Genomic DNA, 27,282 nt, shown 5'->3' with positions numbered 1-27,282 from the left:
CCACTGAGCCAAACCGGCCAGGGCTGGACATAGTTAACTTTAAAACGTTTTTACATATAAGAAACTTACAATTCAGAGGAGATTCTTGTCAAAGATTTATCACCTATTCCACGGCTTGCAGCACAATTTTTGCTCTATTGAAAAATACATTTTTTTGGTAAACTTGGTATGCAAAGCCAGATATAGTGGAAGAACTCTATTATTCCTAACAAAAATGGAAAGGCATTTTCTTGACCCTTGTATGAGTCTAACCAAATCTTCTATTTGAGCAATGACCCATAAATAACATTGCTGTTCACCTACTTTCCCCCTCTGAACTTACGAAAAATAAGAGAAAGTACTTACTAATGACAACTTTAATGTGAACATGTGTTTAACCCTCCAGAAAGTGTCATAAATTACAGGGAAGAGCAAGTTGCCATTGAAAGGCGTACATGAGGCTTAGGAATGGATGGCATGCAGTTTCTGGACCCAGCTGACACTCAAATGTATGAAAGCAATTCATAACATCAGTCACTTGAACAATCGGAACTTCTTCAAGTACTGATTCACTTCTTCCTTGGGGTAGGGACGGAGTGCAATGCAAGTGGCGACATTCTCTGGCTGCTCCAGCCATAGCATGTGGTCGATGTTCTTCTCCTGCAGTGTCCCAGCCAGCTCCTTCAGGGTGGCCTCATCTGGGGCCTACAAGAAGCAGAACGTAGAACATGGATGGAATAGCCCATTTAGGGAGTGTCAAGTCAACGGGAAGAAATATGGGGGGGAGGAGGCTCCCCTGAACTGAAAGTGGAGGAACGGATCTCCCAAAGGAGCTGTGGAGCATGTCTCCAGAAGTAAGAGCTTCATTGCTCCATTTTTCATTCACTCTCTGTAGGACATTAGATAAATTGCCTGGGGGCTGGGGAGAAAGGGAGAGGCTTAGTATTTCTGTTTGGAAAATGGAGATTTTTCTCTTCCTTCTTGAAATGCTGCATGCACTGTCAGTAATGATGCTCTATACCAGCGGTTCTCAACCTGTGGGTCGCGACCCCTTTGGCGGTCGAACGACCCTTTCACAGGGGTCGCCTAAGACCATCCTGCATATCAGATATTTACATGACGATTCATAACAGTAGCAACATTACAGTTATGAAGTAGCAACGAAAATAATTTTATGGTTGGGTCACAACATGAGGAACTGTATTTAAAGGGCCAGAGGGTTGAGAACCACTGCTCTATACATTTTCTAGTCCTCTTGTGGCTGGTGCCCAAATAGCTATCCCTAACCCTTCAGCCAGCTCTTCAGCAGAAGTTACAAAGGGTAAGGAAGGGTAAGATCTGTTTGGCCATCTGCAAAAAGGGCCTTCCCGCTATGTTACACCCCTGGCGTTTGTGACGCTGGGTTCAATGTACACTAGGGTTCACCTTTATTTTCAAGTAATTTGGCGTCATGTCCAGGTCAACGCTTCTGTTTCACTGGCAATAAATCCCGAGTCCTTATCCTGGTCGGTTGTGCGGGAAGGGATGGTAACAATTTCATCCAGGCAGCGGCATTAAAAGGCGGGTCTCTGCAGCCTCCTCTCGCACAGGTATCACTAAGACGGCCGCAGGTGAGACCGGAGGGGTGAGAGCCCATTTAATAACGGACCCCATGTCCCCTTTTCACTGTCAGGCCCTCCCCAGCCAAGGGAAGACTCTCTGAGTCAGTGGTTCTCAACCTTCCTAATGCCTCGACCCTTTAATACAGTTCCTCATGTTGTGGTGACCCCCAACCATAAAATTATTTTCGTTGCTACTTCATAACTGTAATGTTGCTACTGTTATGAATCATCATGTAAATATCTGATATGCAGGATGTATTTTCATTGTTACAAATTGAACATAAAGCACAGTGATTAATCACAAAAACAATATGTAATTATATATGTTTTGCGATGGTCTTAGGCGACCCCTGTGAAAGGGTCGTTCGACCCCCAGGTTGAGAACCGCTGCTCTGAGTTACTAGCTCAAGTGACCCCTAAACCGTCCCCAAATCTTAGATGCTAAAGACTCCTCCCACTAACACCGTCCCCCAACACGGACTCAAGGCCACACCCACTTCCGGTCTCGACTCACTCAGCGCCCCTCCCCCCTCCGCCTCACCTCAAGGACCACCTTGCGCATGCGCCCCAGCTCCCGGAGGTAGGCCACAGTGTGCGGGTGGTCGCGGTGAACGTGCAAGGTCGCGGTGGCTGCGTGGCAAGCCTGCGCTACCAGTGCGCCCGCGGGCCAGGAGAATGGAGCCTGCGAGAGATCCTTTCGTAACACCAAATACTGTACCAAGACCTGCGGCTCCGCGCTGGGTGCCGCCATATTCCTGCCCAGCAGGAAGGCCTGGCCTAGTGCGCGGTGCATGCTGGGATCAGGGAGGGGCCCTGAGCGCGGCCATGTTTTTGTACGGAGGCTGCGCAAAGCATGCTGGGTCCGAGTGGCTGGCTTTTGAAGGCGAGGATGGCGGGAACTTGTCCCCGGGCTGCGTGAGCCCGAGGAGAGGAGGTAAGGAAGGAGGTGAGGGGAAATGAGGTTCGGGACGATGGCTGGGTGGAAGGCTACATGGCCCCTCGCAGCTCCTGGCGTGTGGAAGGCGAACCCGCCGAGCCGGAGGGCCTGTGCCCCCGGGAGCGCTCAGGGCCGGCGAGCTGGCGGTGGACGCGGGCTGCTGGCGCCCGGGGGCGGGGCGGGGAAGGGGAGTCCTGGCAGTGACCCTGGGGTGTTGCTCTACCGTCTAGGTTTGTCTGGAGGTGGCTAGATGTGACTTCCTTGCCATTTTTTCTTGTGTCGGCGCGGAAATCGAGGTTCTTGCTGCCGGCGCCTGGACCGCTTCCCGGGAAGGCTGGTGGATTTGGAAACCTGAGCGGATGGAACTGGCGAACACTTCCAGTCCGGAGGGCGGGCCCGGGGCAGGTATTCTAGCGGCTGTCTCTATCCCTTCGCGGATGCTGCCCAGAGATGACCACCACCACCGCCCCCCCCTCCTCCTCTCCTCTCCTCTCTGTGGTGCCTGCCCCGTTGGGGAGCGGGACAGTGGAAGGCACTGGGCACGCACACCCCCCTTGCGCCGCACAGGTTTCGTGGTTTTTACAATTTGAAGGCAAAACCCCCACCTGCACAAAGGTGGGACTCGCCTTATTGCCGGTCAGAGGGACCAGCGGCTAGATCATCAGGGCACAATTAACTTCACACTTGGGTTGCGGGTGAATTTCCCGCCAAAATATAAGATGGCGCGTTAAAATGCCTATATCTTTTGAAGTATGGGTTCGATTGAAATGAAATATTTGGTAATACGCAGTTACAATCGGCCCGAGTTTACACGTTTCCCGCACTCCACCGCAAATCTATATGAACCGAGTTTAAGACGGCTCCCGCGGAGTACGCGCAATTCACGCGAGCCGACTTAACTCGTTTCCCGCAACCCAAGTGTTCACATGTTTCTACGCTCCGGCCCCTTTTTACACCGGTCGTTTGCATTCATCATGTGCTGTGTCTCTTTCCAGGGCTACAGTTCTAGCCGGCGAGGTCTCCCTCTCTCTTCCCAGGATTTCGGGGCCCTTTATGCATGACTCCGTGGGAGGGGCAGTGCCAGGCGGGGGCGTTGGCATCGGTGAGAGCTGGGTTGGAGTCCCGGCCCCGCCGCTGCAAACGCTGTGGCCTTGGGCAGGTTATTTTCCCTTTCTCTGCTTCCGTTTTTTACCGGGAAAATGGAGGTGAATAGCAGCATTGTGGTAGTGTTGTGGGAATTAGATAAACAATTCTTTTCCGGTTTCTCACGGAAAGCATTTAACACACACACACATATACATATATATACATATGTGTATATATATATGACATATTCAATAAATGCTTTGATTCTTTATGTTTTGCAAGTAAATAACCTAGCACACGTGTGTTAATACGTAGGAAGAGTTCAGCAGATGCTTTATTGGAGTTGATTATGAAAATACGACCTTTACGGTGCAGGCATCCCCCAGAGATATTCCAGGTTCAGTTCTAGAGCGCTGCCATGAAGCAAGTCAGAATCTGCTCACTGGTGTGGGATTGTTGCTTTCACACACACACACAACCAACACTGTACTGGGAAGGGCAGTAAAGGACGCACCATACAGCCAGGTGCGCTGGTGTTGGTCCTTAGTCCATCTCTAGGGAACTGACATTTGCCTCTGAGTTTCTGTCCAGCAGGGAGCGTGTTTTCCTCTCTAATATTTGTGGACCGTTCTCTTAGTTTGTGCTGTTATAGTCCTGTACTAATATTTTTTAGAGCTTCAAAGAATTATGCTTTAGCACTTTGGGGAAACATGCATAAAAACCAATTTAAGAAAACAATTCTACATTTTGAAAAACAGTTTCTGAGAGAGCCAGTGAATTTGGTGACTGTTTTCCGCTGGGTTATTATCACCACGGATAGCTGAGATTAGCTATATTCAGAGAATATTCTTTTTTGGACGTTGTCCTGGTTAAGGACTGCTTGCTTGTACATCGGTGTTCAGGCTAAGAGGCTGCCGATCTTTGGTTTCTGTTGTCAGTTCTTCTGGTTTTATCAGTTGGGGCCAATGTCTAACAATTAACTAGCCACAAAGTTCTGAAAAAAGAGGGGGGTGTCATCCTTTATTCCCTGCAATGCTTTCTGCTGCCGGAATTGGAAATCCTTGGCTTCTTGAGAAATTCTCTCTGCTTTCTTCAGGTGTGCTCGCTCACTTGGAAAGACTAGAGGCTGAATCCCGTAAAAAATTCGAAGAGCCACAGGGAGCGGAGAGCGCTCTTGGAAACAAGATTCGTAACCTGAGGAGTCTGCGAGATAAACTGAGGGCGGAAGTGAACCGGCGTCAGGCCGGAGTGAGTAGGAGGGTGATTGTTGGCAGGCTTCCCTGGTGTGTAAAGAGCATGACCTGGGAATTCGAAAATCTGTATAATGTGATTTACCTGTGATCTTACTGGATTGATTTCAGTCCTTGATCCCTCATCAAACCTGTAGGTCTCAGCTGATATCAACATCAACTAACAATTCTCAGGCATTACTGATGGCCTCGCAGGTTCTAAAACCTGCCCTCCGACATGAACCTGTTGCCCAGGCTCAGCCTGACTTGAATCATTGGTACCGTGTCATTAGTGCCATTTTTCTGTTGCCCAGACTTGAAGCCTCACAGTAAACATTGACTCTTTCCTCTTTTCAGTTTTCTATCTAGCCCAGGTCCAGCCAGCAAGAGCTCGCAAATTTTCTTTTAGGTAGTCCTTGTGCTTCCTCCTCTTCCTTCTCCACTCTATTGCAATAACTCGAGTATTATCCACATCTGCTATAAATATGTATCAGGTGATTTGGATGCTGGGATTGTCACAATAGTCTGCTAGTTGGTTCTCTTCTCTAGTATTTTACTCCTCCAGTAAATCCTACACAGCCAAGAAAATGCTTTCATAAAACAGTCGTTTCCTTGCTCAAAAACCTTCACTAACCATTCATTGCCCATAGTTATGGGCAGCCTTCTTTTTCTCACCTTCCCGCCTCTCTTCCATTGCCCTCTTTACTCGCTTCTCTCTCTCCCTCCCTCCCTTCACTTTTTTATTAAAGTAAAATATATCTGTAAATATATATAAAGAGCACAAATCTGCAGAACCTTTTACAAAGTGAACACACCCTGTACCACACAGATCAAAGCAGAGAATATTATCAGTGCCCTAAGTCTCCCTCTTGTATCCTAGTCATTTCCCTCAAGGTAACCACTGTTCTGATTTCTGTCATCACATGGTTTTACCTGTTTTTGAACTTCATATAATTGTTAAAATTAGAAAATTCATGTCTGGCTTCTTTAGCTGAATATTATGTCTGTGAGATTCATGTTGTTGCATGTAATGGTCATTCTTTTTTTATTGCTGTATAGTAATATGAATATTCCACAATTAATTTAGCTATTGTACTGTTGATGACATTTGGGTTATTGGGGCTGTTTCACTTTGGGTCTATTAAGAATAATGCTGCTGCCCTGACCAGTGTGGCTCGATTGGTTGGAGCATCCGGTGCACCAAAGGATTACAGGTTTGGTTCTTGATCAGGTTCTGGGTTTGATCCCCAATTGGGGCGTGTACTGGAAGCAATCCATGGATTTATTTTTATTTTTTATACATATATATTTTATTGATTTTTTACAGAGAGGAAGGGAGAAGGATAGAGAGTTAGAAACATCGATGAGAGAGAAACATCGACCAGCTGCCTCCTGCACACCACCCACCGGCGTTGGGCCCGCAACCAAGGTGCATGCCCTTGACTGGAATCGAACCTGGGACCTTTCAGTCCGCAGGCCGACGCTCTATCCACTGAGCCAAACCAGTCAGGGCTCCATGGATGTTTCTTGCATTAATGTTTCTCTCTCCCCCTCTCCATTCTTCTCTCTAAAATCAATTAAAACACACACACACACATTCTCAGGTGACACTTAAAAAGAATGCTGCTATGAATATCCTTGTTTCTGTGTTTTGGTCTAAAAATATACACTTTTCTATTAGGTATGAATTTGGTAGAATTGCTGGGTCACGGGTATGCATATTAGCTTTAGTAAGTACTGCCAAACAGCTTTTGAAAGTGATTGCACCAGTTTTACATTCCCAGCAATAGTGTATAAGCTTTCCAGTGTTTTGCATCTTTATCTATAGTTGATACTGTTGGTTTTAAAAATTGGACATTCTGGTGGGAGTATAATAGTATCTCATTGTGGATTAATTTGCATTTGCCTAATAAGTAATGATGTTAAGTACCTGTATTAGACACTTCACAGTCTTCTTTTGTAAAGTATGCTTTTCAAGGCTTTTGCAAAAATTTTATTGGGTTGTCTACCTCTTTAAATTGTAGAATTCTTTACATATTTTGGATATGAATTCTTTGTTTGGTATATGTTTTACAAATCTTCTCTTACATTGTAGCTTGCCTTTTCATTCTCTGATGGAGTCTCGTGATGAGCCTTTGTTTTAATGAAGTTTGATTTAGGAATCTAATTTTATGCTTACCGCTCTTTGCCTGGAGGGTACATTGCCTGCAGAATGTTGGGTTCCCTTCTTGATGGGATCTTGGCCCATAGAAAGGCTGCTTTGGTAACTTTGGCCTCATTTTTTGTCTTAGTGAGACTGCTACACAGTCTGGCCTATAGCTTTCTATTTGACTCATATGCCTTGTGATACAAATCAAATGCTCCGAGGGGGGAGCTGCAGGGAAAGCCCAGCTAAGCTCAGAGCATGTATCTTTAACCTTCAGTCTGGCTATTTGGTGGTTCTGTAATGCCTTCAGACCATTTTGTTTATTTGCTTGTATGCTTGCTTGCTTAGTTTTAGAACTGCTTTTGAGGGGAACCTGCTATGTAGTCCTCAGAGGGAGCGCCAGTCTGAGACTATCTATTGGGCCATTGCTCTAAGTGTACATCCTAGAGTCAGGATTTCTTATCCTGCCACTTGAAAGCTTGCTGATCCAAACCAGCTTTCCAGCTTTGCCTCTTTGCAACTCACCCTGTGTTCACACTAGACTTTTCTTCACACCCTTTTCTTTAGCCTCTCACAGTACTCTTTAGGCCAGCACGATCCTAGCACTGTGACCCATGAGATTCTTCCTCTACTATGAATTCATAGCACTGGTAGACCACTGTAGCATTCTTCATTCATTGTGTAATACACATTCTATTCAGCTTTATTCCAGTTCGATGCAAGCAGAGACTTTGTGTTATGCCCCTTTGTACCATCTGATTTGCTGCGTATCTTTCAGGTAGAAGCCAGTGTAGAACCTGACCAAACATTTGAGGTCAGTGAGCAAGAAGTTTTGGAAAGAAAACGAGAAAATGTGAAATCCATTCTGCAAGCATATCGTTTTACAGGTATACCTTTTTCTAACCTGTTTCAGTCTGGGTCTCTTGTCTCTACTGAGTTAGTTTGCTAGTTGTATTATTAGTCTTGGACTTACTCCTTGAGCATTGGTTTTGCCCCCTCAATATACACAAAAAACTGGCATAGTGTTTGTAGGCATCTTTACCTACAATATTGGCCTCTTTGTGCAGCAGATTGATTAGTAGCTGGTTTCAACTATTCATTTTAGCTGTTCAGTGTGTGCCAGATCCTGTACTAGAACTTTCTTTACTTCTGGCTTGCCTTATGCCACTGGTCAAATAGTTTGAGCCCCTGAAGTCTCTGTTTCACCATTAATATGGGGGTTTAGTCTCATTATCTATGTCACAAGAGGATTGTGGGGAGAACTGGGTACTACCATAAATTATTTAACACTCAGAATAAAAGAGAATAGGTAAATTGAAATTTTCAAAATCTCTTCCTCAATAATTGCTATTTAGGATTTTTCTTTTTCCCACCATCCCATGGTTTTAACTCAAAGTGAGAGTTAATGAGGGGAGAGAGTCTATGATAGTCATTCATTCAACAAACACTTGAGTGCACACTATACGTGTGGTGCTAGGTGGTGCTGGAGCAGCTGGTATGAACAGGTGAGTAAGGTACTGACTTTGCCTGACATCTGTTGAGGTGTGTTGTCTTGTTTGCCTCAGGGCTCAGTGGGAAACTGACCAGCAGAGGAGTCTGTGTTTCCATCAGCACTGCTTTTGAGGGGAACCTGCTGGATTCCTATTTTGTGGATCTTGTCATACAGAAACCACTTCGGATACATCACCATTCGATTCCAGTCTTCATTCCCCTAGAGGAGATAGCTGCAAAATACCTACAGAGTAATATTCAGCACTTCCTGTTCAGTCTCTGCGAATACCTAAATGCTTACTCTGGAAGGAAGTATCAAGCAGATCGACTTCAGGTATCTGTCTGGAATCTTATATGGCATTTGGTGAGCCCAAGTTAGACTTAAAGGAGACAAAAAAGAGTCAAGTTTTTTTTTAATGTTTCATAACTGAGTTAGAAGTTTGACTATTATCCTTCTAATACTTGGTTTATTATTTATATACAAGCTATTTCCTACTCTCTTACCTGTTGAAACTCTAGATGATGTTGAAGCATGAATACTGGTTAAGGAGTTATTCACGCCTCAGTAGTGATCTTCAAACTTCTATATTTGACCCTTTCTTCCCCTCACAAAATAGTAGAGTACAGTTGCTATACTGTTAATTCAACAGGGATTGATAGAGTACTTACTATGTGCCAAGTGCCTTGCTGAATTGAGTATAAATGCAAAGCAGAATAATGTTTTCTGAAATATCAGAGGAATACTGTCTATCTTTGCCTGAACTCCTCCCTACTTTCTTAGGATTGCAATTGAGCCTGGGGTTGGGGTAAAAAACAAATAAACAGGCAAGAATGAATGCAATAGGGAATAAGTGACCCTTGTAAACTTAGTATTTCCCTCACCATGCATTTGGAATGACACTGAAGCTCCTGGTTGTCATTTGATAAACTGATATGTATATGCAGACAGAAAGCATCTTAGCCCTATATATGATGTCAATGAAATTCTTGGCAGAAATAGTATCCCCCGCTTCTGGCCATTTACTTAAGTGCTCCTGCAGGTCTTCCTAGGCTTCCACTGACTCTTAGTTATCCTATAATCTCTATCATTAGTCCTTTTTACAGGCCTTTCTCTGTCCTTTATTTATCTGAAATCTAATTAACGGGGCCCTATTTTTGGTAGTCAGTGTTTGAAGTGTCACAGCCACTCACTGCTTTTAGAGCTGTAATTGTCTATACTTTGTGTCTGTTTTGATCCCTGCCTCCATTAGAGTGACTTTGCAGCCTTTCTGGCTGGGCCCTTGCAGAGAAACTCACTGTGCAACCTGCTATCATTTACTTACAAAGCGGAGCCGAGTGGCCAGTCCTTCCCATTTTGTGCTAGACTGCTATATAAGGACATCACAAGAACCCTTCCAACTGACGTCACTGTTACTTATCAAGGTAAGAGGAAGGGTGCCTCAGTGGAGAAATTATATAACAAGCTCTGGGTTACTCAAGTTGAGTGAAACAGGGTGAAATAGGCAGAATACATGAGTTGGACCTCTTGAGACACTTTCTTCTGTTTATATACCATAAAGCAGAAAAATGTGAAGACTATTTTGTTTGTTTCTACCAATTTTTCCTCTTCTCTTTGTAAGTAATAAACATAATCATCATCATTTTCCCTCCTACTTTGCTCCTTCCAAATCAGCTAGTGTTCTTTCAGCTTATAATTTGTTTTCATTGAAGACTGCTCTTGAAGAGACAGCTAATGAGGCTGAGTCATAGGGCCAGAGTGGTGCAGAGAGCCAAATGGACATGAAAAGTCATTATGCATTGAGCTTTCTAGAGACTATTCAGTAAATGGGGTGTTTTGTTTTTTTTTCAGAACTGGCTGAGATTTTTGTGCATGTGTATGTCTGACCTTGTTTCAGTAAAGCGTACCATAGTAATGTACATGGGCAGTAATGAAAAATAAGAAAATGTTTTAGGAGGCAAGAATTTCGAAGCTGCCACAGGTTTTATACCATAGGTATTTTTTTAATCTTCACCCAAGGACATGCTTATTAATTTTAGAGAGAGGGGAACATTGATGGGAAAGAGAACAATATACCTTCCACATGTGACCCCACCGGGAATCGAACCTGCAGCCTTTCAGTGTACGGGACGATGCTTCAACCAGCTGAGCCACACCAGTCAGGGCACCATAGGTTTTCGTTTCCCTTCTAAGTTCCCCATCTCAAAATTGGCATTGGTGTAATTAGAGCCAGCCTCTCGGCTCCAGACCAAAAAATAAGTTACCTAGGTCCAGACTATCAGTGACGACCCAGGTTCTGATTCTCCCAAGTGCACTGGTGAGATTGATAGAAGCTGTCCTTTTAGGAACGGATGCATTGTCCACCTCCTGGGAAGAACAGCGAGCTTCCCATGAAAACCTGTTCTGTACAAAGCCCCTTCATCAAGTGTTTGCTTCATTTGCAAGAAGAGAAGAAAAGCTGGATATGAACCTGCTCTACTAGAATATTCTTTGCATTGAGAACACATCAAAAGTGAGTAAACAAGTACTGGACACAGTCCCAGGCAAGGTCATGGGACTGAAAACTATTGAAAGGCTCAGACTCCTTACAATGGAGACAGATACCCACCTCTTCAGGATGCTGAAGGTGCAAGTTTGAGTCTAGACATTGGCAATTTTGGACAATTCTCCACAATTGCCTGGTCAGTTGTTAAAGGCTCAAGACCATCTGTTCTTAGAGATAGTGATTTGTCCATACGTTTTAGTTGAAAATCAGACTGGGTTGTAGGGCAATTGAAGGCATTTTGTGAAAGAGGAGTATATACTATTCAACCAGAGTATTTCTAACTTTTCTAAGAGCTTTAATTCCATCTCATTTTCCTAATTGAGACATTTGAAAAGGAAGTTCTTAGAACATTCTGTTCATATGAAATGAGTCTTATTTAGTCTTTGGTTTGGAGCAGCATATTCTAGACCGCTGCTTTTGAAGAAGGTGGTGTGAGAAAGTACTATGGATAAAGTAATCAGGGTGCTATGTCTCATTTTGTTTCCTAAAACATCCGGGTAGAAGCATGGTCAGAAGTCTGCTCATAAGGGGAAGCAGACTTTCCTTCCATCTCCTGGTCTGATAACCAGGGCCTTGGATCTGCTGGCACTTCCTTTGGTTTAAGGGAGTATGTGTAGGGCCAGGTCCTGCCATTTAAGGTCCTGTCCCGCTTTGGCCAGTCACAAATAGGCGTCATTACTACCCAAGCCCCACTCACTCTAAAATGGTCACTTCCTAGACCTGGTGACCAGGAAGTAACCGCACAGGTGTGGGAGCACCAGCTAACTCTGGGAGGAGCACGCAGTGGTACGTCAGTTAGGACCACCATTTAGAAGAAAGCACCTAAAAAGTAAGAGATGTCTTAGTTCAAGCTCTTGTGCCTTCCAGGAAGGTAGTTAGCAAAAAGCACTTCTCTGAGGAGAGGTATTAACAGGATTTTCACAATGATCACATTCAAGTTGAAGAAAACTTTTAATAAAACAGTCTTATTCTTTATCAATACCTGTAAATTCTCTTTTAAAGCAGTAGCAAAGGCGACCGTAGCAAGAGCTCAAAAGGCAAGGCAATATCGGAAAGTGTTTTTTAACAGAAAGTTAAAAATATAAATGTAGATCTGTTGATATATTTTTCTTTCAGAAATAAATTCCCTTTCCCTCCCACCAGGTAAAAGGAAATATTGCACTTTCTTCTCCCATGACTAAGGTGACAGGGGTTCCAGAAGAACCTTTCAAGATTATCAGGACAGGGCCCTTTGACCTAACTCAGATCATACAGAGACAGGTCTCCAGCTGGTGCTCTCTTCAGAATGAAAAGCACAGCTTTCAAGTTATAGCTGGGAGCAGACATTCACCAGCATAGTGGCCCTGCCACAGCTTCCCCTCCAGCTGAGCTCCCGCCTCTGATACATCCTGCTCACAGTGGCCATGGCCTCTGTGGGGGAAGAAGGGCTGGTCCAGTGCTATGCCTAAGACCCTTACTCTGGGGGAGCTACAGGCACACTGAGGAATAAATAGTATGGCCACCCTCAGAGCTCACGAAATGAAGGCTTGAGGAGATTTTTAAATCTAAAGTCTATGTGAGTGTGCACTTCAGCAATTTGGGACTGTTGGGACTTAGTCATTTGTCCTTTCCCAAGGTCTTTGATTCCAAAAAATACATCCTCCCTGGGGCTAGCAGCCATTCAGGAGTTGTCTACCACCTGGTGGGGCAGGGTCACAGAGGAGCCATTCGGGAAGGCGGCTGGCTTATCACGCCCCTTCAAGAAAAAGGTTAGCAGCTCCCCCTTCCCTTTCACAAAGATGGGCCCCCGCCTCACAAAGCGAAAGCCGTACTCTCGAAGGATGGCTTGTGTTTCTTCTACCACCTGTAGAGGAAGCACAGAGCTTGGGGTTAGACAGTGAGCCTACACCGAGGCTACCCAGATGAGATCTCCATGTGACCCACAGGTCCCAGTCACTCCTTGTACTCCATGCCCCAGAACACAGGTGCGCTTTGCCAAGGGTCCTCCCTCCGCCCGAAGAGAGTCTAGTGCTCTCTCCTCAGATGCCTAGGTGACGGCACCACTGTTGGGGAACTTTTACCCTCTGCTCTTGTTCCCTTTGCCCCTTTTGTGGAACTTTCTTGCCAGGCCCAGGGGACACAGACCAGGATATTATTACCCAGAACTTATTCCTAAGTTTTGCAAACGGGGTCAGTGTCTCTTCTCCCTTCTGCTTCCCTGGAGGCATCTTTCCCCACTCTTGCCTTTGCTCTCCCAGCACTGCCGATGTCATGTTTAGGCCAATGAGGAGACAGTGCATGGCAGAACACACTATTCCCTGCATCTGAGCACATGGACAGACCTGAATGTTACCCATGACCCCTGTGGACTCCATCCTGCTGGCGACGTTGACTGTATTGCCCCAGATGTCGTAGTGTGGTTTCCGGGCTCCAATGACCCCAGCCAGGACCCCTCCTTTGTTCATGCCTACGGTAGAGGCATAAAGTTCAGCATAGCTACACCTCTCAGAAGCTACTAGGTTCTCTCACATAGTTCACCACCTGACCTCTACCACAAAGCTATTCATATTTACCCTGCCTTCACCAGGTACTTGGCAAACTGTTAGCCCCCCCAATATGCTGATTAACAGTACGGAAGTTGCCAGTTTCTCTCTAACACGGACTCTCTAACATGGACCTGGCACTTTAAGTCTCCTGTGATTTCATCAGGAGTGAGCCCCCAATTGTCTCCACATTCCCATAAGGCAGTGGTTCTCAACCTTCTGGCCCTTTAAATACAGTTCCTCATGTTGTGACCCAACCATAAAATTATTTTCGTTGCTACTTCATAATTGTAATGTTGCTACTGTTATGAATCATAATGTAAATATCTGATCTGCTGTTATTAATTGTAATGTAAATATCTGGTCTTAGGCGACCCCTGTGAAAGGGTCGTTCAACCGCCAAAGGGGTTGAGAACCGCTGCCATAGTGGGTAACAGATGACTAATTCTTAACAGACTGGACTGAAGTGAATAAACCCCTCAATAGGCATAGCCAGATTGAGAAGGAAACTATCATTGTAAACACTGTGGGACAGGGATGGCTGGCCATCGGTCAGGTTTCAGCCTGGTCATCTAGAAGAGCCTGGACTAAAGGTCCTTCCAGCTCTGAGTATGGGACCCTACCCCGTCTAAATGCGTCAGATCTCTCTAAGCCTCTCCTCCTTGGTGATTGCTGACTCCCCTGTGTCAGAAGGGAGCTAGAGCCTTACCTATGCGCAGCATGAAGTTGTTGAAGGACTGGTTGTTGATGTTTGTAAGCGTATCCTTCATGGCTAGTGCAAAGTCAGCCAGATCAGCCAGGTGCTGCCAGCGCTCCTTGTCTGACTTTTCCTCCTGTGCCAGGGAGCAGCAGTGAAAGCATCAGGAGCCATTCTGGGCCACACCCGCAGCAGATTATGCCACCCCTTCTTAACATTCTGGAGGTCAGTCCCTTCACCTGGTTGATAAAGGCCTGTTCTTCAGTTTTTCTCACAAAGGAGTCGGGACCCTCTGTCACTGTGACAGAGACTGGGCAATGGTGGTGGGGAGGACAAATTGTACCCAACCCGTCTGCTGTGTACCTGCTTAGGAGTCACGTCTCTTCACCTAGTCCGAACCTGGTCTTAAACTTGGGATAGTTGTCCTTGTTTTAATTCCTAAACTAGATTATAAGCACTTGAGGGTTAGGCGTGTTTCTTTAACCTCATCCATAATAAGGAGATGGCGGTTGTGATGTTTTAAGAACAGCCCTTGAGACGAGGGCCCCAACAGCTTTTCTCACCTCTGGTACCTAAATCGAGCTGGCTTCACAGGTCTGCTTTAACTTAACAAAACCATTCCCCGATGTGGATGTTTTCATGGTTCCATAATTGTGTAGATGGTTCTGTTGCCCAGCGCTTATGAAAGTATAGAAGGGAGTACAGCCACAGTTCCACAAAGCATCTTATGCCTGACTTAAGCCGGGGAACAGTAGTGGACTGCTGTGGGTGTGCTGTTATTTCTGCTCATTACACTTTCTCAGTAAACCCAGTTTTAAATTGGCTCGGTCCTAGTGGTGTGTGTCTGTACTGGTGCAAAGTGCCTTTGTACAACAGTGCTTAATGTTAGTTGCTCTTGTAACTCCTGGTTTCCCATGTGCTAAGTGTGGGCTGCCTCTTGCCTCAGGAGGCAGAGCCCTATCTCCTCTCTAGCCATTGAGGTGGTTAGGTACCTTGCTGGAGCTGGTAAAGCCGTTGGTGTTGACATCTGGGGTGACTCCGGAAGCTGCCATATAGGTACTGCCAATGGTTTTGATCTTGGTGATGACCCGGAATTTGGGATTGTCTAGAAGCTAAGACCAGTATTAAGGAAGAGAAAACTGTCAGCAGTCAATTGGGATTCATGAGCCAACTAAATGACAGGTTTGCCTGTTTGCAATTCCCCCACAAAACATCCAAGAGATGCTTTTCTATAAAAGCTTTGTTCTGCCTCTTATCTGCCATGTGATCCTAGGCAAACTTCTTGATTTCCTGAGCCTGTTTCTACAACCTTAACATTGGGATAAAATTGCCAATCTCCTAGGGAGCTGAACATATATGTAAAAACATTTCTCTTGATGTATGTTACCTAATAAATGTTTAATGAATCTGAATTTGAAGGTAGGAGGAATCAGGAACCTTAGGATCTTGTTTTGGCCAGTCTTTATCCTGTGAAGTTGCAGGTGATTCCCCAGGCTCCCATCTCACCCCCTCAGACCCAACACTCCAAGCAGCTATAGAAGCCCATACATTACAGGGAGGGGATTATATAAGAAAATGTAGCCAACTAGAGCAGAGGTGGGGAACCTTATCGACTTAAAAATTAGCCTGCTATATTTGGTCAAATGTTTAATTACTTCACCCCTAATGCCTTGGCAGAGCCAGACCAAGTGATTTTGCAGGCCAGACGTTCCCCACCCCTGAGCTAGAGTAACTCCAGTTTCTCTTGGACTTCTGCAGCCTGTCCTGAGAGATCATTTGAAACAAGCTGGCCTTGTGGCAGGAGAAGGGGAGCAAGATGGACACTCACAGAGTCAAAATCTGAGATGATCTCATTGAGGAAGCGCAGACACTCAATGCCACCATTATTGATGCTCTCCTCTGTGTAGAAGTCAGCAAAGTTGGGCAGGGAGGCAAACATGACTCCAATCTCATCATAAGACTGGCTATACAGCTCCTAAAAAGAGGCAGGGCCAAAGTGCTCAAAGACTGGTTAAATACTGTGCTACAGAAACGTCATCTTCCACACCAACGATAGGTGCACTCAGCTTGTTGGACACACACATCGCCAGATTATCCCAACTCTGAATTGTTAGAAAGCTCTCATCACAACTGACTAAATTAAAAAAATAGCTTCTCCAGTCCCTGTACAGCCCTAGCTGAGAGAAAGGGAGTTGGGAAGTGAGGCAGAAGCAGCATTCTATTTGAGCTCACAGCTGGCAAAAACGCAGGCTCCAACCAAAGTTTCGTCTTCTGAAAAGGGCCTTACATCGGTGTGTGTGTCCCCAGACACAGTGTCTGTAGCAGGCCTGGGCTCAGAGGTGCTCCCTAGCAGAAAGCCAGAAGACACACAACCTCCTGGCTCCAGGCCATAGCACAAGGTCACCCCTCACCTCATCTCTCTTCTTGGACCCCAGGAAATGGCGTGCCACATGGTCGGGCAACATGTTGGTGACCAGGGCCTCATTCCAGCGTCGCATCTCGTAGACACGTTCCTTCTGGTCATGGACCTCAATCTTCCACAAGAACAGTGTCCGTGCGAGTTTTTCTACCTGCAGACACATGCAAGGTGTATGTTCTAAACTGGCCATTTGATGGGAAGATGAAAACTGGGAGGAAGATGGCTACATGGCAAGGGAAAGAAAAAGACCACCCAGAGCTGCAGTGAGGAGCCCAGCCTCTGTGGTTACAGCAGAGATCAAAGGCACCTTCTGGATGTGTGGAGTCTCCCGGGATCTAACTAGCTACAGGTCTGCCTTATGGGATCTCCTAGTCCAGGGAGGAGTCCCATTTCCAGCTGGCCACAAAGTGGCTTGGGAAGGCTGTACTTCCCCTGGCCAACCACTGGGTGGTACTTGAGCTAACATGGAGCAATAAGTCCCTTACTTCCCTGCCTGCTCTTTTTTTCCCTTTTAACCAAACAAAAAACTTCATCAGCTCTTTCCCTTTCTCTTCTGGCTCCGTGGTCAGTGTGTTAATGACCCCCCAGAGCCTTATGAATAAAGATCCATAAGCCCCTGGCTTAGAGAATAGAGCTTTTACCCAGGCTCTGATGCCCCTCCCCATGCTTCCTTCAGCATCCTGGAGTGGGTCAGAAGGAAGAGACCAGAAAATGAATAAGGTGGTGGCTTGATAGGGTCACATACTATATTGGGCAAAGGAAACCAGCATTCCTTATGAGGTTGGGTTCTCAGATCCTACTACTCAGGCCCTGATGGGTTGTAAGCAAAATAGGAGAGAAGGGTGTGCAGGCACTCACGTGGCGGGAGAAGTAGTAGAAGCTCAGCATCATGACGAAGATCATCACTGTCATCGTGTACTTAGAAGGCACCAGGGGCAGCCTGCAGGGCAGAGAGTAATTCAACTGAAGGCACCCAGGCTGCTCTCCTAAAAGGTGTTTCATTCCAATGGGGATGCACTCTTTCCTGTCACCCTGGGTCCCAGAAATTCCTGGCTCCTTTAGCACCTTCACATTTACTGCCTCCCATTGGGCAACAGTGAAGCCTTCTTAAATCACTAAGAGCCAACCAATCCTGGCGCCTCCTGGCTGCACTTGGAATTCACATCAGGGCTGCTCCCAGATATTTAATAAACACTGCATCATCTGATCCCAGAAGTAACTGTAAGCATGAAGGAGCTTGGAAAAAGGACAGACTACCATCATAGCAATGGCATTGGAGCACAATTTTGCCATTTTTTTATAACTATATATTTTTGTATGGAGCTATATAATTAATTTTTATTACTGTATAGTATTCTGTTGCATGAATATACAACTTATATACCATTCACTATTTATATAATTTGGATCGTTTTCATTTGTTTTGAATGTTTGTGTGGCTATTATGAATTCTTGTACACATCCTGGGGCAAATATATGTACATGAATTTCTCTGAGGAATGTGTGTAGCAGTGGAATTGCTGGAATCTATGAGTTACCATTGTACTTGGTATTATCAGACTTCTTAATTCTTGCTAAACTGGTCTTTTGTTATGGTCTTAATTTGGATTTCCTGATTACTTAAATGCCTTTCATTTATTAGTGGCCATTTAGATTTCTTCTTGTGTGAAGGACTATTTCAGAGTTCTCCCCATCTTCTAATCTTTTGTTAAAACTTACCTGATTGTAGACAAGTCACTGAGTCACAACATTCTAAAACTTGAGAGCTAGAAGAGACCTTGGAGAGCTTCCTGTCCACTATCCTCTTAAAGAGATGAAACTGAGACTCAGGAAAAATGGGCTGCCTGCTGCTCCACAAATTACTGTGACAGGTTAAGAATCCAAGTCTTCTAGGTCGAAGGCAGTGTTCTTTTTTCCTCCTTTTTCTGCTGTCTGTACTGCCAGCCCGGTAAATGCAGCACCATCCATTTCACTCCTCTCCCCCTCACCCCACCTCTAGACCACACTGTGGCTGCTCTCCAAGCTTCCCTCTGACTCGGGATGACCAGGCCCATACTAAAACCATTCCACCTCTGCCCCAGCCCCCCTAGAGAAACACACACTAACTGCTCTACTCCAACATCCCAGGTCATGTGCCTTTACAAGGCTGAGGTCGTAAGGCTCTGGCCATAGTATTCCCTGTCTCTAGAGTCTAGAGCAGCGGTTCTCAACCCGTGGGTCGCGACCCCTTTGGCGGTTGAACGACCCTTTCACAGGGGTCGCCTAAGACCATCCTGCATATCACATATTTACATTATGATTCATAACAGTAGCAACATTACAGTCATGAAGTAGCAACGAAAATAATTTTATGGTTGGGTCACAACATGAGGAACTGTATTTAAAGGGCCAGAAGGTTGAGAACCACTGGTCTAGAGGAAAGGAGCCAAAAATGCGGACCAGAGGGAAAGCAGTCACCTTACCTGCCAGTGCCATTGAGCCCTGGGGTGGAGAGTATCTGCATCTTCTCTAAGGCGACCAGAGGAACGCTGTTGGACAGATAATGGCACACTCAGGCCCCATCTGGGTACAAGAGGCTGGTGCCCAGGCAAACACCGCGGCAGCCCAGACCCTCCCCTCATCAAGAATGGGAAGATCTGCCCCAGGTTCACTGCCGTTCAGAGGCACGTCTCTGAGCAGCCCTGAACCCCGATTCCCTAGAGATAGAAAGCCACCTCAGTGGAGGGCCATGACTTGGAAATGGGGACGAAGGAGTTGGAAGAAGAAAATCCAGATTCCTAAACAAGTGTCATCTTACCCGTGTTCCTGGAAACGTCTGCGGTCATATTCATCAAAGATGGGGCGCCAGGCACAGAGGTTGATGACAGCCACAGCGCCCGTGACAAGCAGCATGAGGGTGAGCTTCACCATGTGGCTGACCTGCACCAGCATGATGGTGGCGATGAGGGACAGCACGGCGACATAGTTGTAATACTTGGGGTTCTCCATGCAGCCATCCTCTGTCGCCATCCCCGAGGTGCCATTGTTGGGTCCCATGTAGTATTGCAGGCAGCTCAGCTGGAGGCCAGGGCCCCGGGAAGAACACAGGGTCAAGGGAACAGCAGACATAGTCAGAGAAGGCTGTTGTGGCAGTGTCGCTCAGCTGCCACTTCCCCGGCTCCCTCAGAAACACCCAGAAGGGTGGGGAAATTTACCAAGGAAGAATACAAATGTAATTCCTACTAAGAGCTTTACTATCATCCCTTTGGATGTTCACAAAAACTCGTGAGTGTTTTTAGTACTGCCACCATTGTAGAGAGACTCAGGCTGGACTCGCCCAAACTAGCGCAATCAGCAAGTGGGGAAGCCAGAGCTAGGAGTCCAGTCTTCAGGTTTCAAATCTAGTAACGCTGTTGTCCACATCACACTGTTAAAGAGGGAACGTGGGGCCAGCTCATCACCCACACCTCACAACTGCACAGATGGCAGCCACTCTGCTCCCCCATTTCGGAGTTGGTCACTGGTCCCACTGCTAGGCAGATGTGGTCAGTAGAAAGTGCGTCCACAATCTATCCTACTTTTTGTAGCCTTCACCCACTGAGCTTGGCTGGCTTTGGGGAAATTCTCAGCATGGGACTCCAGCATGTGAAGAGTTTCAGAACCCCCTGGATTTTCACCATCCACTAGAGACGGGATCTCCAGGTATCCTGCACAGTGTCCATGACCTTGTTAAACAGTGGTCCTGGACTGGCACCAGCCTTCAGGTGTGTTCTGACAGACAAAGGGCGTGGGGCTTTTCTTCCCTGCACTGTGGGCACCATGCCACCCAGGGGCATGTTAGGTTCTGGAGCTCCTAATTCCATTCCCTTGGATTTGTGATCAGCTGGCCCTAAGGCTGTGTCATTTATATTGCTGCCACAGTAAGGCTCCGTGCTGAGTTTGTTTTGTTTTTTAAGCCTCACCAGAGGATATGCTTAGAGAGAGGGAGAAAGATATATGAGAGAGAAACATTGATTGGTTTGTCTTCTGTGCCCTGACTGGGAATCGAATCTACAACCCAGGCATGTGTCCTGACTGGGAATCGAACCAGCAACCTTTCAGTGCAAAGTACAACGCTCAACAAACTGAGCCACTCTAGCCGGGCTCTCCATGCTGAGTTTTTTCCTGTGCTTAGATTGTTAAAGAAAATATTATATTTGAAAATAGGACTTTTTAAAAGAACATCTATAGTACCCCCCAAATTGGTGGGAGCTGTGATGATGAACAAGAGAACATCAGTCACAGCTCCCAGCACCCAGTGCTCAATAAATGGCTGGTGGCTCTGAATCAGTAGATTTTGGCTTTCAACTGCTTTTCCTCCCCCCACCCCAAGAAAGCATCTGGCCACCCCCTCACTGGAGCCAAAGCTTCTCCATAAACTAAGGACAGCAAGGAAGAGGACTTTGCCTGCCTCCAGCCATTTGGGCTCTGAAGCTGCTCTCCCTAGTGACCCAGCTCGAGAAAGGTCTGGCCAAATGGATGAAGGCCGAACAGAAGAGGTCCTTTAGTGGAAGAGGTCTGCCTGCTTGTTGTGACAGATACCTGACCCTACCCACAGTGCAGGGGATACTCAAGATATGCGGAACGCTTATGAGTATTGTACCCCTTGGGCAGTGAGGTAAGAAGGAAATGGGATTGGGATTTAGACCTTCAATTCTCGACTCTGTCACTTACTGGCTGTGTGACTTAGAATAAGTGAATTAACCTTTCTGAGCTGTAATTCTTCATATGGAACTACAGCTAATAATACTGCCCTCTTGGGATTGTTATCAAGATTAAGTGATAAATGTAAACTGTGGTTGAAAAGTAAAAAAAGATTAAGTAAGCCAATATATATAAAGCACCTAGCACATGGTGGGATTTGGTGCATGGTGTTGGTTCTTGAACTTGGAGAACAAGGAGCTGGGAACAGGTCAGTCTCCGAGTTTTCCTGGGGAGAAGACCCCCTCTGTTTTGCCAGGATCTAGTTAGGAACCTAATGCCACTCCAGACCTGTCTCGGGTGGAGGAATGGTTTGACAAGCTGCCCATGCTGGCCAGTATGGAAGCCTTTTCCCACTAATGGGAGTGTCCCTTCACAAGGACAGCAGGAACTCACCATGTCCACGACATTTGCCATAACCAGAATGAAGATGGCTAACATGGCCCAGGTGTTCCTGGCCCAGCGTGTCCGGTCAATCCACGTCGAGAAGGCCACAAGCTTCTTAGGAAAGGCCTAGAAGGAAATGAGTTTCAAGGGCCATGAGCCTTGAGACAACTGCTAATGACTCCAGGTGCTCTCATACTTCCCAGGAACCTAAAAAGTAGTACTATGCGTGCGAGTCAGCCAAAACTGACTGTGGCAGAGCGGAGAAGGGAGTGCAGGAATCCTGGCGCTCTATCCCTCCTCCGTGACATACTTATTATGAAATGTCATGGCTCCCAGATAGCAGAACCCTTTCCTCAGAAGACACGGGACCAGCCCAGGAGGCCGTGGGCAGCACTCGCCAGCAGTAGCCCGTTTCTTATCTCCAAGTGACAAGGCCAAGACGGGAGACTTGTCAGGGCCAGCCATCTTGGCCTGGCTAGCCTGCCTTTCCCGGGCCGGCTTACCTAAAATCTTCCATTACTGGCAAGCCACCTGCCAGATTAATTTTCCTAAAACACTACTTTGGTTTGGTCATTCTGATAAAAATGCTGCATGCACCCCAGTGCTCAGAGAAGTAAGTCTTCGTCCTTTTTTCTGGGTTTCAAGATCCTCCACAGTCAGGGCCAACCCACCTTCCAGCTGGGCCTCCACGGATGTTGGACAGGTTCTCGTCTCTCTAGACTCCGGCTTACACACTCATGCCGCTCCAGGGGCAGAGCCCATGAGCCCGGCCCCAAGTGGGTGCTCAGCGATGTCAGTGAATGACTCACTGTGGAGTCTGAATGAGTGGATAGTCCTGAACCATTCTAACAGATCTGTCATCTGTTTGTAAGGACTTGATAGGATTCGTAACTCCGTCAATACTCAACTTTCACGGGGAGTGACGCTCACTTCCCAAGGGCTTTTGAGCCGAAAGGAGAGTGCTGCTTACCCGGGGAAAGATGGCAGCCAGCGAGCAGACCGTCAGGACCAGAAGCAGAAGCTCCCCAACCACAAAGGTCACATAGTTGGTCATCAGCCTGTAAGAGAGAAGTCAATGAGGAGGGACCGGAGGGAGCAGTGAGGGTGGGTGAGAGTGAGGGATAAGAGGCAGAAGACACAAGCCTGCACCGGGAAGTTCTATGTAACGCTGAGTGTGGGGCCTGGGAATGTGTGGCCCTCCCCAGCTGTCACTGTTGACCCAGGATTTTCCCAGAGGAGGCAGACTCGCAGATGCCCCGGGCAGAGCCCAGTAACACCTGAGAAGGGATTCTTAGGAATGAGCATGCTGCCACGTAGCTATGATGTTGCTAATCCAGTCCCTGATTCTTGATTGCACCCGATTCTTGGTCGCCTTTCACCCTTCAAAATATCACCCTGTCAATGAGGCCTGCTCTGAGCATCCTATAAAAATGCAAACAAGCCAAAATCCAGCTCACCCCCAGCATCCCTCTCTCTCCTCACTTGACTTGTTTCTGTAGCACTTATCCTGTCTGCATATATATTCTGATTACTTAATTGTTCACGTTTATCTTCCCCTTCTAAAATTTAAGTTCCACTGGAGGAGGGATTTTTTTGTTACCTTCACTGCCACATCCCTAGACCTTAGCCCCAGGCATGAAGTAGACAGTAAATACTTGTGAATGAATGAGTGAATTTGAGCCTCACAACAACCCTGAGCCAGCCGGGGCAGGTACTATATTATCCTCAGATTAGCCTCCCCGTCAGCTCTGGCTTTACAAGCTGATGCTTCTGGAGCCCTTAGTGCAGTGGTTCTCAACCTTCCTAATGCCGTGACCCTTTAATACAGTTCCTCATGTTGTGGTGACCCCCAACCATAAAATTATTTTCGTTGCTACATCATAACTGTAATTTTGCTACTGTTATGAATCGTAACGTAAATATCTGATATGCAGGATGTATTTTCATTGTTACAAATTGAACATAATTAAAGCATAGTGATCAATCACAAAAACAATATGTAATTATATGTGTTTTCCGATGGTCTTAGGCGACCCCTGTGAAAGGGTCGTTCGACCCCCAAAGGGGTCGAGACCCAGAGGTTGAGAACCTCTGCCTTAGTGACAGGCCTGTGGTCACAACCAATAGTAAAGCGTGTCCGGGACCTAGGCCCATGTGACTGAGTCCTAGGCTCTTTACAGTTCCCCAAACTAACGGAACAGGCTCCACACTGGCTCCTTTCTGCGGGGGAAATCAATCCCTGAGCAGGATGAGCTGCTGATTGGCTCCGGGAGGGAGGGAGGGAAGGAGGGAGGGACTCGTCCTCAGGTGGGCAGTTAAGCCACGGACTCCAGAACACCCACCTGGCCCCAGAGGACGGCTGCTGTGTTAGAGCTACCAGTCTGGACCTGAGCCTAAACGTGTTTACTAAGATGAGCCAAGAAAGGGAACCAGGTTGGCCTTGGTGACTGAAGATGGGGAGTGTCCCCAGCCTCCGTCTCCTAATCCCAGAACCACTGAGGCCCAGCTAGCCGGGTCTCCAACCCCAGACCCCCTGTCCTTGGTCTGACCCCCCTTTTGATGCTAGTGCTAGTCCAGAACCCAGGGGGCGGAGTGAAGCACAGCCCCCACAGCCTCTAGGCCTGAGGTCAGCTGGGCTGCTCCGTGGTGGGCAAGGAACAGAGCAGTGCTGCACCCCCACATCAGGCTCCAGCTGAGGCCCCCACATCATGCCTCTGGCTAGGAAGCTTGTCGCCTTCCGCCTTCCCGGCCTCCGGGCTCCTGCAGGGCCCCCTCACCAGGGGTCGATGACGATCTCCACCAGGGCCGCACAGAGCAGCACGACGCAGGAGCAGCTGAAGGCGGCCCCGCTCTGCTTTTCCTTCTCCACCGAGTAGCGGGTTTCCAGCTCGGGGTCCATGAAGCGCATGGACAGGAGGAAGGTGTTTCTCTTCTTCACTCTGTGGTGGAAATGAGCCGTGAGACGCAAGCGCCACCTCTGCCTGGGCCTGTCAGGAAGGTGGCAGGGCCCGCGCCGAGGAGCCTGGGCCGGGGCGCGGTGGGCACTTACACCTGCGCGGACTCCCGCTCGAGCAGGGCCTCGTTGAGGAGCTGGTTGAGCTCATGCTCGTCCTCAGAGGCGTCCACTACCCGATCAGCCAGGTCCTGAAGGCGCAGCCTCCGGTGAGGGTTGGGGAACGAGGGGTTGTCGGCCTACAAGGCAGCGAGGCAGCATTGGGGGGCAGGTGGGATGCAGTTGGAGAAGGACATGGGGGTTGGGGGATCCCTTGGCTCTAGAAACCATTTTCCAGGGAAAGTCTTCCCAGTGCGCCCACGCAGCTCCTCCCGCTTGGGTCTGCATCCAGAGCCCCGGTCCCTTCTGCTTTCCCTGGGACGTTGTCCCAGGCCCTGTGGCCCCCACAGAAACGGCAGTGGTCACCCCTAACGGCAGCCTCCTCGGGGAGCGCTGCCTGGCTCTCGAGCCAGAGATCGGGATGCAAGACCCCTGCTGGTCAGCACAGTCCAAGCACATCCTGCTACGAGGGTGGGGGTGACACGCCACACACATCGGCATCTGGGCATGGGACCTGTGGAGTCTGGACCTAGTCAGAGAGGTGAGCTTAGTGCAGCCCTGAAGTCTGACTCCCAAAACAGTCCTGGAAACTAGGGTTTTTCATGGCTGTCTTTGCTGCGCTCGGTCTATAGGACTCTGGGACATCAGAGCTAGGCAAGGCTCAGAGGTAAGCACCTCTTTGTGTGTTTTTTAAAGATTTTTAGAGAGAGAGGAAGGGAGAGGGAGAGAAACGTGGATTTGAGAGTGGAACATGGATCGGCTGCCTTCTGCACCCCCACTACCAGGGATTGAGACGCCCAATCAACTGAGCCACCCCAGCCAGGGCGAGTACCTCTTTTGATGTTACCCACCCCTACCCCATGTAAATGACAAGGAGACTTGGGGCTGGGGCTTGGGAGAAGGTGACTTGCTAGGGCTACACTGCTAACAAGGAGCAGAGCCCAGGCTGGCGGCTAGCTCTCCAACTCTGAGCACAGGACTCTTCCTGCGGCAACTGTCGCCTCCCCATCCCCTGCCCACATCCTGGCCCTCAGCCCTGCACATACCTGGGCATCCTGCTCCTCGGGGTCCTCCGATGTGGAGCCGCTGGTGTGGACACTCCCATTGGACTCCTTGGTCTCGATGAGGGCAGGGGAGCTGGGCTTCGAGGACGCTGGCGCTCCGTTTGGCAGGGCCTGCAGTGGAAGCAGCGCCATCAGGGACTCCAGACACTGCCAGCTGCCCACCATCCTGTGGTGCGTCTACCTGCAGTCTGCAATCTCCTCGCTAGCGTTCAGAAGCCTTGTACACTTGGAAACTTCACTACTCAATTCCTCTAGTGTTTAAATGCTGTAATTTTCTAGTATTAATTTCTACTATTAAAACTTGTCCCAGTACTCCCATTCCTATTCCTAAAACAGTACCTCAACGGCTCAGTGATTCACAGGGGTCTTTTTTGGTGCAGAGCCCTGTCAGAAGCCTCCAAAAGTCTGAATATTCCATAAACCAATGTTCCTTGATAAAATAAGTTAAACACTATCACACAGGGAAGCCATTCATTCATTAAATAAGCATTAACTGAGTACCTACTATGTGACAGGAACTGATCTAATTCCTGGCGATACAGACAAAATGCCCTGACTTTGGGAGCTCACATTCTAGGGAGGAAAGGCAGTCAGCAGCAGTCAGTAAAGTGGTCACAGCATGTAAGGAGAGAGAAAGTGCTCTGGAAGAGGAGGAAGTCAGGAGACACGGATTGCTGAGTGTGACTACAAAGAACAGGTCTGGGAGGTGTCACCATGAAGATGGCATTTCAATAAAGGCCTGCTGATGGCGGGGCGAGGGGGGGGAATTCCACGAAGGGAGTAGAGGGTGCAAAGGCCCTGGAACAGGCGTGAACTGGGGGAGCTGAGGCCAGGGCTGCCGGGCAGAGTGAGTGAGGGGACTGGGCGGTGAGGGCCCGACCCCAGCTGACCACTGCTCCTCTGAGTGAGACAGGAGACCCATGGAGGATTCTGAGCAGGGAAGTGACACGATTTCATGTAACAGGGTAGGGGCAAGGACAGGAGGCTGAGTGGTTGGGATACAATTGCAGGAATCCTACACGAGATGATAGTGGCACAGACGGGGATGGTAGCTGTGGGCGGTTGGAGCTCTACCTTTCAAGAAATGCCAACAGAACTTGCTCTGGGTGGTAAAGAGAGGGGTCAAGGCCCTAGCTGGTTTGGCTCTGTGGATAGAGTATTGGCCTGCTGGATGAAGGGTCCCAGTGACTGGTTCGATTCCAGTCAGGGACACATGCCCAGGTTGCTGGCTTGATCCCCAGTGGGGGGCATGCAGGAGGTGGTCAATCAATGATTCTCTCTCGTCATTGATGTTTCTATCTCCCTTTCCCTTCCTCTCTGTAATCAATAAAAATATATTTTTTAAAAAGCGGGGGGGGGGTGGTCAAGAAGATCCTCAAAGCTTCTGTGTGAGCAAGTTGAAAAAATGGA

General features: G+C 47.7%; 3 protein-coding genes across 9 annotated transcripts in view; 1 reads left to right on the top strand and 2 right to left on the bottom strand.

Moving 5' to 3' along the window:
• Positions 1–338: 338 nt before the first annotated feature.
• On the bottom strand, positions 339–2,391 carry PTRHD1 (peptidyl-tRNA hydrolase domain containing 1). The gene is made up of 2 exons (XM_006091692.3): positions 2,122–2,391; positions 339–684 (listed from the first exon to the last, which is right to left on the bottom strand). Exons 1-2 carry the CDS (start codon positions 2,371–2,373, stop codon positions 514–516), a joined length of 423 nt encoding a protein of 140 aa, XP_006091754.1. The 5' UTR covers positions 2,374–2,391; the 3' UTR covers positions 339–513.
• Positions 2,392–2,405: 14 nt separating this feature from the next.
• On the top strand, positions 2,406–18,252 carry CENPO (centromere protein O). Of its 6 annotated transcripts, none has more exons than XR_002830011.1 (8): positions 2,445–2,514; positions 2,748–2,922; positions 4,700–4,851; positions 7,761–7,865; positions 8,544–8,803; positions 9,720–9,891; positions 10,813–10,979; positions 16,667–18,252. XR_002830011.1 is itself a non-coding variant. In XM_023756434.1 (8 exons), exons 2-7 carry the CDS (start codon positions 2,877–2,879, stop codon positions 10,947–10,949), a joined length of 876 nt encoding a protein of 291 aa, XP_023612202.1. In that variant the 5' UTR covers positions 2,445–2,514; positions 2,748–2,876; the 3' UTR covers positions 10,950–10,979; positions 16,667–18,252. The 6 variants fall into 6 exon arrangements, 4 of the variants coding, with proteins under 4 accessions (XP_023612200.1, XP_023612201.1, XP_023612202.1 ...); XR_002830012.1 differs by having other exon boundaries at positions 7,757–7,865; positions 8,645–8,803; XM_023756434.1 differs by having other exon boundaries at positions 7,757–7,865.
• Positions 11,945–27,282, bottom strand: part of ADCY3 (adenylate cyclase 3) — a 49,656-nt gene continuing 34,318 nt past the window's right edge. Inside the window, exons 8-21 of one of the 2 annotated variants that reach the window (XM_023756431.1) lie at positions 25,855–25,983; positions 24,806–24,948; positions 24,534–24,695; positions 22,727–22,814; positions 21,766–21,882; positions 19,448–19,707; positions 19,113–19,178; positions 17,509–17,590; positions 16,643–16,801; positions 16,060–16,206; positions 15,224–15,343; positions 14,244–14,367; positions 13,334–13,458; positions 11,945–12,855 (exon numbers count right to left, since the gene is read on the bottom strand). In XM_023756431.1, coding sequence (XP_023612199.1) covers positions 12,673–12,855; positions 13,334–13,458; positions 14,244–14,367; positions 15,224–15,343; positions 16,060–16,206; positions 16,643–16,801; positions 17,509–17,590; positions 19,113–19,178; positions 19,448–19,707; positions 21,766–21,882; positions 22,727–22,814; positions 24,534–24,695; positions 24,806–24,948; positions 25,855–25,983 — 1,905 coding nt within the window. In that variant the 3' untranslated portion in view covers positions 11,945–12,672. The remainder of the gene's footprint in view (positions 12,856–13,333; positions 13,459–14,243; positions 14,368–15,223; positions 15,344–16,059; positions 16,207–16,642; positions 16,802–17,508; positions 17,591–19,112; positions 19,179–19,447; positions 19,708–21,765; positions 21,883–22,726; positions 22,815–24,533; positions 24,696–24,805; positions 24,949–25,854; positions 25,984–27,282) is intronic. The other variant, XM_006091691.3, reaches the window with a different exon arrangement.

This window comes from Myotis lucifugus, unplaced genomic scaffold (genome assembly GCF_000147115.1).
Source record: "Myotis lucifugus unplaced genomic scaffold, Myoluc2.0 scaffold_94, whole genome shotgun sequence".
NCBI classification, from domain to species: Eukaryota; Metazoa; Chordata; class Mammalia; order Chiroptera; family Vespertilionidae; genus Myotis; species Myotis lucifugus.
This window is presented reverse-complemented; position numbering and strand designations above follow the sequence as displayed.

Coding starts and splice junctions, on each gene's coding strand:
- PTRHD1 (XM_006091692.3), bottom strand. CDS start 2,373: ATGCACCGCGCACTAGGCCAGGCCTTCCTGCTGGGCAGGAATATGGCG. Junction 685..2,121: donor TGCGCAAGGTGGTCCTTGAG/GTGAGGCGGAGG, acceptor TGCTTCTTGTAG/GCCCCAGATGAGGCCACCCT.
- CENPO (XM_023756432.1), top strand. CDS start 2,406: ATGTTTTTGTACGGAGGCTGCGCAAAGCATGCTGGGTCCGAGTGGCTG. Junction 8,804..9,719: donor ATCAAGCAGATCGACTTCAG/GTATCTGTCTGG, acceptor TGCCTCCATTAG/AGTGACTTTGCAGCCTTTCT. Junction 9,892..10,812: donor CGTCACTGTTACTTATCAAG/GTAAGAGGAAGG, acceptor CTGTCCTTTTAG/GAACGGATGCATTGTCCACC.